The 15,466-nt window shown below is 43.0% G+C and overlaps 1 protein-coding gene across 1 annotated transcript in view; it reads left to right on the top strand.

The window, feature by feature from the left end:
• Nucleotides 1-6,166: 6,166 nt before the first annotated feature.
• The window catches only part of LOC143292792 (protein bicaudal C homolog 1-B-like), a 59,000-nt gene continuing 49,700 nt past the window's right edge, over nucleotides 6,167-15,466 (top strand). Inside the window, exon 1 of the mRNA XM_076603374.1 lies at nucleotides 6,167-6,335. Coding sequence (XP_076459489.1) covers nucleotides 6,209-6,335 — 127 coding nt within the window. The 5' untranslated portion in view covers nucleotides 6,167-6,208. The remainder of the gene's footprint in view (nucleotides 6,336-15,466) is intronic.

Genomic DNA, 15,466 nt, shown 5'->3' with positions numbered 1-15,466 from the left:
CCTTTTCCAGCGCACGAATGTCATTTTATCAGATTATCCTTGTTGGTGGTAGTTGAGGGTAGCAGCAGTTGTTGCAGCAGCACAGCCGCAGAAGTCGAAGCAAAACTATGATGCGTGAACGCTGTGTGTGTGTGTGTGTGTGTGTGTGTGTGTGTGTGTGTGTGTCTGTGTGTGTGTAATTATTCATTTTCTTCAGTATATCCATAACTTTCCACTTAAAATGATACAAGGAAAAAAAAAAAAAAAATACTGCCTTTGTGTGCGTAATTGTTTCCGTGAATGTGTGTACGTGAGCGCGCACGCACAAGCGTATTTGTAGGCTACCTGTGTGTGCGCTCACATACGCACACGTGCGTGCGAGGCGTATCGTAGTCTAATTTACATGTGCTGTCCTTGGCGCTCTCATAGCCTGCTCCTCAAACAAAACACAACTTATCCCCTCAGTCTTCGCCACCGCCAACGATTCCAACAGCTGCACCTGATCACAGATAGGCCTCTCGCCATCCACGACCCACTGCGTCCCCCCATTCTGACCTTCGGCACACGGCAGCACCGTTAGCACCCACTGCACTTCAACCCCTCTGGAAGTCCGACCTTCCACCTCTTCTCCGACTCTCGGCTGCTCGCCTCCACCAGTCCGTAGCTTGTGCCAAGTAGGCTAGGGGCCTATACTCTGCTTGCTAGTTTGTACATAATTACTTCCTCTTTGGTTCTTGCTTTGCGGAATCAGTCACCATTAGTGTTGTTTAGGCTGAGACAACTCGTCAACCACATTCAACAGGGAAGAGCACTGTACAACAGAGCTTCAAACTGGAAATCTGTTTATTTATTTTTAAAAGTAGCAAGAAACAGGAGGTGTGTGTGACGGGAACAAAAACATTCCCAGGATCAGATTTAGATCTAGGTCTTCAGAAAGGAAAAAATAAAATAAAATAAAATAAAATCACCGGAAGTTGTTTTTGGCATATTCAGAAAACTGCAGGAGGAGAACTGCGAGGAAGAGTACTTTAATGACAGAGCTTGGAAATGTAACAATTAATGCCAGTACATCTCAGTTTGAGTGATGTGTTGATACATAGAACTGGGCCATTGAGCTCAGCAAATTAAATATGGAGGCATATAAAAAGAGCTTCGTCGTCTTGCACGGCGAAGAAAAAGGTGAGGAAGAAGTGACCTCCATTATCTGCAATGATGGCAAAACACTCTATCACTTTCCCTTTTCAGCTGGAAGAATATGATATACCTTTGGTGGAAATTCTATTTGTTTACACATGAATACAACATGTCACATATTCAACTGTTTTTGTTTTTTCTCATGTCTTTTTTTTCTAATTTCAAATAAATACATTTCGCTCATTCAATGTTTGTCATCATTTTTCTCTATGTGAATCAAATGAAAACAGCGTGGGGAGGGGGAATCATAATCAGAGAAAAAAAAATCGACTGCGCGCGCGCGCACGCACGCACACACACACACACGCACACACACACACACACTCGTTGTATTAAAGAGAGACACAAAAAGACGGGTAGACATACTATCTGTTTCCCAAGAAAGGTGCTTCACTGAAAAGTAAGATCTCCAGGGAGGAACATTAGCAGGAGAGGGGTGTCTGGAAAGGATAGCGGCCGGCACAGAAGGTGAGAAGTGACCAGAGGAAAGCGAGGTTGAGGGGGGGCTGGCGGGTGGGGCGGGGGGTGGGGGGGGGGGGGAAGTGGATAGGGTCGACGAAGGGCAGGTAAGCGTGCGCACGTGGCAGGAAGTGAATGAGGGGACGGTGAGGGAGCGGTAGGTGTGCTTGAATTAAATGGAAGGGGGAGTGTTCAGTATTACAGCAGGTGGGAGAGGATGGGGGAGAAGGGGGGGGAGGCGTGCAAACTCTGGAACATATTTTCTCAAATGACACAAATGCACAGCCGACAGTTTCTTAAAGCGTTTTAAAGCACTGACGCCTATCTTTACAGGGTTGAAAACACACACTTAGCGGATTGCAAATCGAATTTAGATGGTCATGCCCTCATGCCACACTGTTAAAAAACAAACAAAAAAACCAAGGAAGTGAGACTGAACTTTTTGTTTCTTTTCTATCTGTGCGTGTTTCTCTTCTTCTTCTTCTTTTCCGGGCTCGTTGTCTGCCTCGTCCAGACAGACAGACAGCCTCCAAGCAGCCGCCGCAGCATCAGTGGCACAGCCTGCTGCTTGTCAGACGAATTGCGTCACTCATGCCTGTACAAAGTACCTACCCCCCTGTAGCTCTGGGCTGGCACGGATGGCGGCACGGATGCTGATTCATAAAGCCAGGCATGAATCAGGAGGGGAGGTGGGCGGGGGGGGGGCGGAGAGGGAGGGGGGGAGGGGCAAGATAGCTGTTATGTACTGAGCGTGCATGCAACAACCTGAATGCAGTGGTGCTGAAGGTCAGGATGAACGCTAAAAAGCTTGGCTGACCTGACGCCGGTTCACGGTTCTGGTGCGTGGTTGAGGGTCGGAAGACGTGTGTGTTGGGGGTCGGGGATGAGGGGGTGGGTGGTAGGTGAGGGGCTAGGAAGTAGTGTGGGAGAGGTGACGATGGGAAAGGGGGAGGAGTTGTTGGGGGAAGAAGAGTGTCATGCATGTCCCCTCCCCCCACCCTACCCCCCCTGTAATTCAGTTTATTATGTACATTTGTTGCTTCTCTCCCCAACTCTCCGCCACCCCCCTCCCCCCCACACACACACTACCCCCCTCCCTCCTCTTTTTTTATTTTAATTTATTTTGTTTTTAATTTTTAAGGCGTGATTTTCTTTCTATCACAACAGATTTCTGTGTGTGAAATTCGGGCTGCTCTCCCCAGGGTGAGCGCGTCGCAATATTACAGCGCCAACGCCCCCGCTTCCTATCGAAGTGGATTTTTCTACAGAATTTTGCCAGGAACAACCCTTTTGTTGCCGTGGGTTCTTTTACGTGCGCTAAAGAATAAGTAGACAAGGAATGGTGGGAGGAGTCGATTCTCGTTTGAAAATTACAATTGTGGATACACCTTATAAGAAAATGAACGAAAACGCAGATGCACTGAAGCCGGCGCGTGTGAGTTAGAATGTGTGTAAGTGTGTGTGCGCGCGCGCCCGTCACATGTGTGAGTGTGTGTGTGTGTGTGTGTGTATGTGCTCGCGCGCGCGTGCATGTATGTGTGTGAATGCATGTGCGTGTGCATGTATGTGTCAGTGTGTGTGCGTGCAGTGAGAACTAGATGGCAGCATAAGTAGTAGCTTTCGTCAGCACTGAAAACTCTTCGCCAAACACACCCCATTCATTAATCAGTCATTCGTCGTCACAGAGGCTCTGATAGTGACAAGACTCGATCGCTCTGTCAGCAGACGGATGACAATCGAAGTGACCAGCGGGTTTCGTCTTATCGATCAGTTTGGGGGTAGACACGTGCGTTCTCTTCGATCACTGCCACGCATGCCTTATCTCACATTCACGTCGTTGTTGTTCAAGGCTGCCATGTACGTAGTGGGCTCTTTATTGAAGTTGTCTTTGACTGTACGTCACTAATTGTATCTATCTGCTGGAACTGTCTGTCTACGTCTCTCTCTCTCTCTCTCTCTCTCTCTCTGTGCCTCACTCTGTCTCTGTCTCTTTCTGTCTCCGTCTGTCTGTCTCTCTCTTTCATAGCAAGAGCGGAGAAAGGGGGGAGAAGGAGGGGGGTGGGGAGGCGGTAAATAAAAAACTTCATTACCCACAATTTTTTGTTTGTTTGTTGTTGTTGTTGTTTGTTTTTTGTTTGTTTGTTTGGTTGGTTGGTTGGTTTTTGTTAGTACTCCGCCTCCTTGCAGAGTTAATTCAGCAAAATTTCATCAACAAAACTATGGGTAGTTTCACGCACGCACGCACGCACGCACGCGCGCACGCGGCACACGAAAAAAGTGACAGAGATAAACATATACACACCCAAAGAGGGACACAGAGAGAGAGGGGTGATGGGGTTACAGAGAAAGAAGCAAAGAAAGAAAGAGACATACGTCACACTGAGAGACAGAGGGAGAGAGAGAGAGAGAGAGAGAGAGAGACAGAAATAATTGTCCATCATTAGTTTAGGAGGAACCATACTGTCCATTCCAAAGATTCGTACTAAAACTTACGGTGAACGTTCCTTTTCTTTTGTCGCACTTAAACACTGGAATTCACTACCCTCACACCTCCATTACACCCCAGCACCCGCATTCAAGAGAGCACTCAAAACATATTTTTTTTCAAACTGTACTTTTCTCACTGAATTTTTTCCATCTGCATGTGTTTGTTGTGATTTTTGTTGCTGGATGTGCTCTTTGTTTTGATCTGTATGTATCTGTGATGATTCTGGTGTGTTTTTGGTGATACCTGGTTCCCTGGTGTTTATTTTTGACAATGGTGAATGTGATGCTCTTTGTTTTCCTGTGGTTTGCATCTGTGTGATTTGAGACTGTGATCGCGCCTGTGTCGATTTACATTTCTTTATGTCACTTAGTCTTACATATATATATATATTTTAGTCAAAATTGTGTTGACTTTGTACGTATTTTACAACACTTAGTCTTAAATTTGCATATTTTATTGTAAAGCTCGGTGAGATGGGAGGTACTGCGCTGTATAAGCCTGCGTTTATTATTACCATTACTATTAATACTGTTTTTAGCTCGAAGTTATTTCATACTTCTTTTCGGTTTATTACTAGAGCACAAATGCATGCTTAGCCTTGACTTACAAAACTGCCTTCGTTCATCCCCGCTCCCGTCGTCATCCTCTTTTGAAGAAAATTCTGTGTGAATTAAAACACACGCACTGTACATGCTGGGCTTTGTCTTTCAGCTAAACAGATTCTCTCCCCTCTGCGGATCGAACAGCTCGGTCTGTGTCAGTATTCTTTTGCCCCTAAAGAACAGTCAGTGGGGAGAGAGAGAGGAGGGCGAGGAGAGAGTGGGAGGGAGGAGGGGAGATAAAACAGGAGAGATAAAACAAGACTTGGTCCAAGCTACATATGTACGACCATCTCTGGCAAGTAAAACTGCCCTGTTCGCTCGTCTCTTTGACCCTTACCCCCCTCTTCCCCTTTGCACACCTAAATTATCCCCCCTCTTCCCCTTTACACACCTAAATTATAAGTTCTAACCATCATGGTTCAAACACCTTTCAAAGACCGTCTCTCCGTTTACTTGCCGTCGACCCCTTCGCCCTGCCTTTTGCACACCCAAACTCATAAGTTCTAACCACCTTTGTTCAAGCACTTTTCAAAGAGTGTGTCTCCGTTTACTATAGATCAAACAGATCGATCAGGCCTGTCTGCCCCGACTCTTATCACGCCTTTAGATTCGATCCGGTGGATCGTGTGTGCTAATCGCCCTTGGAATGCGGGCTGGTTGAGGGGTCGGGTAAGCTGTGTCGTCTTTGGCACCAGCCGGATCCTGTCCCTTCCTGCCACACTATATACACAGTGTTTGGAACTGTGAAACACCGAAAAGTTTTAACTTCTTCACACCCTTTCCTCTCTTCCCACATCTACCCCACCCCTCCTTTCATGACTGCACTGCGAACGATATACACCCTTTCAGACTGTTTTTTGTTTGTTTGTTTGTCAGGTGGTGTTTTTGTTGTTGTTGTTGTTTTTCATGCAAGTTGAACGTCTTTGTATGGTGGGAGGTATAAGGTCGGGCCGGCCGTGGCATAAATAAATATTTTTAAAAGTAAATGATATATATATATATATAGAGAGAGAGAGAGAGAGAGAGAGAGAGAAGAAGAAGAAGAAGAAGGAGAAGAAGAAGAAGAAGGGGCACTTGACGCTATCAATACAGACGATCATTCAGCATTCTGTCTTCCACACAAACGAAACCGGTATTCCACTCTCTGACGTCAAAGAGCTGCCGCGGATCGGAAGTTCAACGGAAACCGCTGTATTCCGTCTTGTGTCGAACATACACTGACTGAATGTCAATTGAACATAAAGCAGTTAATTGAAGATAAGCGTATTCCCCGTCACAGTTCGATCTTTTGTGAGGGAAAAGGCAGCATACATAATGGGCATGTCCCGTCAAAGTCGTGTGTAGATCCTGAAAGTGATTCTTTTTTTTTTCTCCCTTCAAATAACAAACACTTGTGAGCTGTTTGGACTTTCTCCAAGAAAGACTACTGAAAGCGAGTTTTTTGCACTGGCCCTTATTCAATGTTACAGACGTCAAGCAGTCATCTATGTGCTCACTCTTGCCTTGCTGTCAATGTCAGCCTATAGCATACCGTTTTGATTCAACGCTTTGCTCGGTAAAGGCACACATCTGTTCACTGTTACGTGTTCACATGCAATATTCCAGGCGAGAAGGTAAGTGTGAGCAAACCAACGGAATGTACGAAAAGTTATCTAATGATGATGACAATTTGATTCCAATAACGCGTTTCCTTGTAAAACATACCCAAATGCACTGTACAATGCAGACTAATAATCGACGTGTAAAACATGCATTTAAACACTAAAATGACAACTTACATCTGACCCTGCACAGTCACCAAACCAAACAATACACACACAAAAGCACCACACTCTAACACTCAAATTTGACATCATGTTAAACATCACAGTGCCGAACGAAGCAATCTCATATTTCAATACTTCACAGTTTCAGTTTCCAGATGCCAGAGCATGCCGCCTGATCTATATACGCTACATGTCATCTGCTGAAAAAGAGCAGATGCCTGACCTTCGCATAAATGCAACGCAAAATATCTGACAGCAATATCATGATACTTAAGGCATATGTCACATTATTTAAAACCAAACCGTTCTGAGCGTTGTAACGTCGCGATCAACAACAGCAACAACCTAATGAAGAAAAAAGGACAAAAAATCCAAACATGGAATCTGTTCTCTTTTTTTTTCTTTCTTTTTTTTTCTTCTTTTTTTCTTCTTTTTTCTTTTTTTTTCTTTTCTTCTTTTTTTTTATATTTTTATATTTTTTTTATTTTTAAAGCAGATGACGGTCATGAATCACGATAAATGGCTTTTCACTTTTGCTCGTAATAACCTTTTAAAAAAAACCCAACAAGATGTAACGCAATGCCAATGGAAGCTTACACTAGCGTGAATCTGGTTTATGCAGTATTTATGACACGAAAGTAAAGCACTGAAGATCCGAAAATCAAATCATGCGTGTGGGGAGGAGCAGGGGAATATGTGTGGATGGATGAGACGGTGTACCTACTATGTTCATCCAAAATACTGTTTTTACTCCCCGTAGAATACCAACAATGTATATTAGTCTCTTGTCCATATATTCTTCCAAATAAATACATGCCTTCAGCTCTGGCAATCATATTTTGGTCACCAATAAAATCTGTTTCTGCTGGTTTAGGAGAAATGAAAAATCCAGTTAATCACAGCATTAATTATGCCTTATCAACCAGCCTTGATTAGCCTCATGGCCAATTGTTTGACACCAAGCCAGTAACTTTAATACATTCAACATTGGTACATTATTACTACACTCTCTCTAGTGGCCTAGATTTTTTTTTTTTTTTTTTTTTTTTTTTTTTTTTACTGAGGACGGTGGGAAGAAAGCGAGGTGGCTAAATGTATATGTGCACATTTAATCCTATATTCGGTTACGCTCAAGTGGTCGTGGCACTTAACCTTAGAAGGAGCAGATCAAGCGTGTCTTAACAAACGACCCGAACTGAACCAGGTGAAGAGATGGGGGCTTTATGTCAGTGTTATGCCGGTCTGCACTTTCCATCGGCTGTGCCAAGCACAACTCACTCAGCATGAAAGGATCTTGGAACAACAGTCGGTGTTAGAAGAGGGGGGTTTTTGTGTAAAGGTGGTATTCTTTCTCCTTTGGTCAGGTACGTTCGTGCATGTGTTTACACACACACACACACACACACACACACACACACACACACACACACACCGTTTTGTTTGGGGATTTGCTTGACTGCTGTGACGGGTACTTAGGCCAAGAGGCAGAGATGGCTGGGGATCTATTCGATGTCAGCCTACTAATTGTTTCAAGTGTGTGTGCGTGCGTGCGTCAGTGTGTGTGTGTGTGTGTGTGTGTGTGTGTGTGTGTTTGCATTCACTGCTTTTGTGACAGGTTCAAGTTAAGGTACTGACATTGCTATGACCAAGTCTATACCTATTGTTTTGACGACTGATTTCAAAGCAAAACCTTTTGTTCGCATGTCATTGTTATCCGATGTCAAATATTGTATTGAACTTAAAATGCAAATGCTCTGCAAATTTGTTTCGAGAAGGAAGAATTCAGTGCTAGAACCCGGCATGCGTGTACGCGCCCGTGTGTGAGCGCGTGTAAGCCTGCATTTTGGGTTGGGAGGAAGAAGAAATAAAAAGGGGAGACAGACAGACAGAGAGAGCGTAAAGAGATGAGTATCGACGGAAAGACTGCCTGGTAACGAATTGCATATTTCCCATGCATGATTTGTTCTGACGTTCTACTGAAAAATTCTGACTGCCTTTGCAAGTGTGTGTGTGTGTGTGTGTGTGTGTGTGTGTGTGTGTGTGTGTGTGTGTGTGTGTGTGTGTGTGTGTGTGTGTGTGTGTGATTTCTTTGTATTCATGTATGTAGGTGTGTGGGCGCGCGCTTCCACTATTCTGCGGTCAAAAAAAAACAAACGGTTTTTCTATCACTGAAGAAAAAGTTTACCTATCTACAGTTCGATTAATGCCACGGCCAGTTTGTTGGATGCGACCTGATAATTCATCAAAAACTGGAAGACACGCATGGCCGCAAAAGTCGACAGGTTTACAAACTGAACAATGGGATGCATTTTGTCAGTGGCACAGCATGTGATCGATATCATCGATGTTTCGGGAACGAATGTCACGCGACCGCAAACCAGCGGCAGTTTTGGTTTATTCTTTGATGTAGTGTGCCATGCGCCGAAAGCGGTGGTCGGTGTGGCAGAAGGGAATGGGAGTTATGGACCGGTGCCGGCTCAAGGTGCAGTATTCACCCTTTAGAATAAAGTCAACGATGATTTAATTGGCACCTCTTTGAATAAGCATGTCGATGTTATTCATTAGCGTACTAGTTACAACTAATGCTAGAGCTAGTGCTGCTTCTCCTGCTACTCATGACTACTACTACCCCTGCGTTTATACTACTACTACTGCTACTGCTGCTGTTGTTGCTGCTGCTGCTGCTACTACTACTACTACTACTACTACTACTACTACTACTACTACTCCTATTACATACACCATAACTACGACGACGATGATGATTACCACATCCAAAGTATTTGCACAGCATAAAACCATGCCTAACAAGATCGTAAACTACGACTGAACTTTCATATTGCAAATTCATAGCCTAGATATAACCTTTGCAAAATATATTCTGTTTGGTGTGCTCGTACTATTCAGTGTCAGAACAACGCAATATGATCTGCGAACCGACCTAAATTACGACCTAAATTAATGTCGCAACAAAGTATCGATTTATTCACACGATGGTCTTTAGCAATGATTCCAAAGTTGCAAATGGAGTGTCAAAAAATACGGCAAATAAAACCGAAGCTGGTCTAATTAAATGTTGCACGTGCGAATGTGCGAAGCTGGAAATCTTGTCTTCCCTCCTTTACGTCTTCTTTATTGCTTCTTGCGATAAGGAATTCAAGTTTATCAACGTCTTCCTTGCGCAAACGGACTAATTAAAATTCCAGCACATAGGCAACTATATATATCGGATCGTTTTGATGCGGGTCTTTTTTGTTTGTTTGTTTGTTTTGTTTTGTTTTTTTGTTGTTGTTTTTTTTGTTGTTTTTTTTACTTGGCTCAGTGGCAGTAATGAGGACTAGAGGAACATGTTGCCACCAGTTTGGCAGTCTGGTTGTTTTCCTTGCTTCAAAAACCGTTGTAACATTATATCCGTTGGAAACGATACTGAACCAGAGCATGGCTGTAGGTATGTGTATTCAACACAAGCAGATATGCAGATAAAGACAAATGGAAACAAATAAATGCACACACACACACACACACACACACACAGAATGTGTCAGCAGCTGATGATCAGTGCGGTTGGGGAGGGCGAGTGGAATATAGGTCACGCTGATTTTCCTCTTTTCCAGTCAAGAGCAAAAAAAACCCATCAAGATGACGCCGACAACACTGTGGCAGTGACAGTTATTCTTTTAAAAAAAAAAAGAAAAAAAGAAAGAAAAGAAAAAAAAAGTAAGTAATAGCAACAGTGATGATGAAATATGGTTAGATTCTGCTGAAAATTAGGCTAAAAGTGTATAATCATAGGCTACAAGATGTGCAGTGTATCATGAATTTCATCAGAGAAACGAAATATATATAAGCAGTCCTGTAAATGTGACTGCTCAATATGTATTTAGTTGTTTGTTTGGGTTTGTTTTTGTTTGTTGTTGTTGTTTTGGAACAAGCCTCCGTAATTTTTACAGGTTTTCCAGCGTTTACTCGTAATGTTACAGTTTGTAGACTGATCTGTACGGGAAGTACTAAGCTTATCCCAACTTTGTTTCCCCCCCATTCGTATATTATATACACTTGATTGATGAGTTGTCATATTTGATGTTCGAAAGGCTTTGTTTCTTGATAAATACATAAGCCAAGATTGGCCGGCAGAGAGTGACAATGCAAGAGCCAGCTGAAAATGTGCTTTTTACGTCATTTCCCCTGTCCCCACCCCACTTCCGCCATATCTGGACAAGACCTTGTCTTTTTGTCCCATGATGGAGAACACCCTTTTTCCACATACACCCTTCCAACCACGCCATTTTCGCCAATGGTTCTGCAGCACAATTAAGGGGCCTACATTAAAATAGTGAAGCCGGATTAAACTGGAAAGAAAATATTACCATGAACAGTCTGCAGCACAAAGATTTTTTTATTATTTTAATTCGGGTTTTCGCCTCTGTTCCGTAAAATAAGGAAACAAAATCTACCGCTATTTTACGTTGTCCCGAAAAGCTCCCGGGAATGTTGTAAGTGTTTTGACTGGTTCTAAGTATGTTATCAGGGACTTTTCTTGTGATATTTTCAGCCGGAGAATGAGAGAGACACTGAGGAACAAAAGAGCGATCGAAACGGAAGTCCACTATCGCGACACTTACGGCACAGATGACTGTCCCGTCTCTTTCAACATGTATAACTGGCAACAAAGACAACAACATTTTTTTTTTTTTTTAAAGAGCGCATGCTGTTCTTATATAAGTAAAAAGCTCAACAAAATGTATTACGAAACATGTTCACATAGTTAAATAACTGTTCAGCCGAAAAATCCCACACCAGATCTGATAGGTTCGAATCTATACGTCATTGTCGATTGGAGTTTTACCCTGTTCCAACATCATGAGTATGCCTTTTTGTTTGGTGGATACATACAAGCGAGACACATAGAGACGTTGACAGGCAAAGGGTATGCAGTACAACCGCACCCTCTCTGTCATTGTCTGAAATGATAATGTTAGTGGTATGGGCATTAGCAAACTCGATGCTTCCAGTCATGACAATCCTGCCTGTATGGAATTTACATACAGGCAGGATTGTCACGACTGGAAGCATAAAGTTTGCTAATGCCCTGAACAGAAATGTTGATTTCTAATTAATAATAACAATCATCATCATGATGACAGAAATGATAATAATCCTAATAATAATATTGATAATATCATTTATTTTCAGACTAATATCATCATCTCAGATGAACAGACTATAAATAAATAAACGAACGAATCCTGCCTGTACCAGTCAGGCCTGGTCAAATGACATACATGAAGATATCAATGAAGCCTTGGACTGAGAATACTACATCTTCGAATGTAACAGTTTGCAGTGACAGTTGATTCTAGGACTCAGTTAATTAAGTTTCCATCTGTACTTTGTGTGTTTTATGTAATTTGTAGTTTTAATCACACGTTTTGTAAGTGCCTGTAATTATTGAGAAAGCAGGCATCTTTTGGACAGCGATGGTGACTGTTTTTGTAGTTCCCCCGCATTCTAGAATTCTGCGCTGGAAGCTCCCTCTTTCCTGTTTTGTCTGTTTTTTCTGACGTCTTTCTTGACTGATTTATTTTTCCTGCGAATTTTGTCTTGTCCAGTCCACACTTTCCTTTTTTTTTTCGACAGATCTTCTCAGTAGCCTTTTAATTTGACATTTTGTCAACGCTGAAGTTTTTTTAATTTTTTTTAAATTTTTATTCGCACAGAAAGATGCTACCTTGTTTACTTAAAAAAAAAAATCAATATATATTATTTCTACCATGTATGTTTTTTCCCGTTTTTTAGAACAAATTTTTATGACAAGCGGGGAGCCGCCGTATTACACTCAGTCGTGTAGGAGTGCCTTGTGTGTACTTTATGAACGGCAGTTTCTCTCTGGCTGTTTTTTGTACGGTGGCTTTGTGCTGTTGATACATCATGAAAACACCGACACAAAATAAGATAAAAAGAAAATGAAAGGAAATAAACAGTGATCAATCATTTTGATACTGACCATGGCCCAAGGTCACAAGGTCAAGAAAACGATTTTAGAAAAGGCGCATAAAATCAGCCTACTGACTTTTGAAGGAACTTTGCAGACAGGTAGTCCTAAACGCTCCCAGTGTTAAAGCCATCCCCATACTTATTGTACATGACTCAGCATCTGACGCCTGTCTCCACCTGTCTCACACGGCAATGGATCAAGCTTGTTTGTCTGCCTGAGGAGCTTGCATTGGCAGAGGAGTCAACCTACAGCTCTCCCTTCATTCGCAGCCTTTCTCTAGACCAGCTGTTTGATTCACTCTTACTAACGTGTGTTCAAGTCCTGTCAAGGTCGATTTTTATTACATTTGTTTCCTTATTTGTTTATTTATTACTATCATTGTTATTCATATTTTTTCCACATTTTATTTTTTGTTTTAGTTATTCTTCTATTTGCTTACTTATTTTATTTTCATTTATTTATTGATTCATCTATTCATGAATTTGATGACTTACCCATTTATTTGTTGTTGTTGTTGTTGTTTTTCTCAGGGCATGACTAAGCGCGTTGGGTTTCGCTGCTGAATATGCATTTGCTTTGTAGCAGATGTGGTGAAGCACATATGGATTTGTCCGAACGCAGTGACGCCTCCTTGAGTAACTGAACAGAACTGAATTACTAACCTTACTTGACCCCCCACCACCCCCGTCCCCCACTTGCCTCCAGCTTTGACTCAAACAAACCCATGTGTGGAATATTAATAATGTCTGAGTAGGGATATAGCAAGCACTGTTTATCAACTCTTCAACTTGAAAATACATCAGTGGTAGCAGTGTGTGTCGCGCGGGTGTGGCCTGGACGTCCACCAAGCTAACTTGAGTCCCAGTTAGTTTAGTTCAAGCTGGTCATCGAGCCGAGAACTTGGGTGTGTCCATTGTCAAGTTAATCTCAGGACATTGCCTGGCATTGCTCTCAGAATCGTCGAGAGGCAGAACCAGGCTGCTGGAAATTCAAGATCAAGATCATTTGGCCGGCCACCGAGAATATTTTAGTCTACACTGAATAATAATGGTATTTATATAGCGCTGAATCATGTGCATAGACAAATCAAAGCGCTTTCGCACCAGTCATTCACACGCATGCACAACTCTAAAACTGGAGAAACTGAAGACAAGGAAGAGGCAGGGAAGGTAGGCTATTTTGGGAAGAGGTGGGTTTTAAGGCCAGACTTGAAAGAGCTGAGTGTGGAGACTTGACGAAGCGAAAGAGGAAGTTCATTCCAACTGCAAGGTCCGGAGACAGAGAAAGAACGGCCGCGGCCAATAGTCGAGAGCTTGAATCTGGGTATGCGTAAACAGAGTGGATCCGAAGCTGATCGTAGTGAGCGAGATGGAGTGTAGAGGTAAAGGCAGCCACAGAGATAGGAAGGGGCTGATTTGTGAATACATTTATAACATAGAGTGTTGATCTTGTACTTTATTCTGTGTGAGACAGGGAGCCAGTGGAGATGTTGCAAAAGAGGAGTGATGTGCTCAGATCTTTTCTTTCTGAGGACGAGTCGGGCAGCAGAGTTTTGTATGCGCTGAAGGGACTGAATGGATGAAGCAGGCAAACCAGACAATAGAGAGTTACAGTAGTCAAGGCGAGAGAGAATGAGAGAAACGACAAGTCTAGATGTTACGTCAATGGACAGATATTTCCGGATGGAACTGATGCGCCGCAATTGACAGTAGCAGGACTGACATATGTGACTGATAAATTTTTGCATGGACAGTGTGTTGTCAAGGACAACGCCGAGGTTCCTGACTGAACTAGAAAGAGGGATACTGATACTGATGCATTGACTAGGTTAATTTCTCGACAGTACATTTATATCGGACGGATTCTAACTCTGCACTGATTAGCTGGTGTGAAGAACAGAAATCTGTTGGAACTATAAGGTCGTAAGGTGAACCTGAATAGACCGTTTCCGGACACTTCATTACGGCTTTAGTGGCTTGAATTTAAATTGAATGTACATATAATTTGTGTGTGTGTGTGTGTGTGTGTGTGTGTGTGTGTGTGTAGTTCATAGTGCATCTTCAGAATCCCCCAAACCAGAGACTCAGCTATGACGGTATTATGGCTTTGGCATTTCTGGATTTATGAGTGTTAAATATCTACATACACATTATATAAATCTTCTGTATATGTTTCAGTTCAGTCGTGATATTTTGATTAACTTCACATGAACTGAAGGTCCGCTGACTAACGAGAACCGATGAAGGAATTAAACGTACCCCCCAAAACGGAGTATGGCTGCCTACACTGCATGGTGGGGTAAAAACGGTCATACACGTAAAAAGCCTACTTGTGTACATACGAGTGAACGTGGGAGTTGCAACCCACGAACGAAGAAGAGGAGGAAGAATTAAACTTGCGTGACTGAGGTAGAGAGAAGCCCCAAAAATGATGTCATAATGTGTGTGCCGTGTGTCACAGTGTGTGTGTGTGTTGGGTGTGTGTGGAGGGGTATGTGTGTGTGTGAGGAGGGGCGGTGCCAGGTGTGTGTGTTGGGGGGTGGGGGTGGGGGTGCTACTAACAGCAAGGGAGACGGCCACACTGAGGGAGGAGTAAAGAACCCAGCTGTATCTCTACCATGTTGAAGGAAGCCGTACAGCTCCCAAGATGAAGCCTACTACCATTCAGCTCAGTGCCTACTACAACAGTGACGACGACTGAGATCTCCGACTCTCCTGAAAACGCGTGGTTGAAGGGTCGGTGCCGGCCATCCACCTCAGTCACTTTGTCTCCAGCAACATAATTATATCCTACCTAGTTGAGAGGCCAGCCAGAAATAATATCAGAACGTCAAAGGTTTCTCAGTTACGCAAGAACGGAACAACATAGAAAATCATTCTTTTGTATGAACATTAATACTGGGTTTGGAACAACTTGAGACGATCACTGAGCTGCTGGCGATGGTGCACGTCCACCATCACAACTAATGACGTGACACTGAGCA

Source organism: Babylonia areolata, chromosome 18, assembly GCF_041734735.1.
Source record: "Babylonia areolata isolate BAREFJ2019XMU chromosome 18, ASM4173473v1, whole genome shotgun sequence".
Lineage (NCBI taxonomy): Eukaryota > Metazoa > Mollusca > Gastropoda > Neogastropoda > Buccinidae > Babylonia > Babylonia areolata.
Note: the sequence above shows the minus strand (reverse complement) of the source record. Positions and strands in the feature narration are given on the sequence as shown.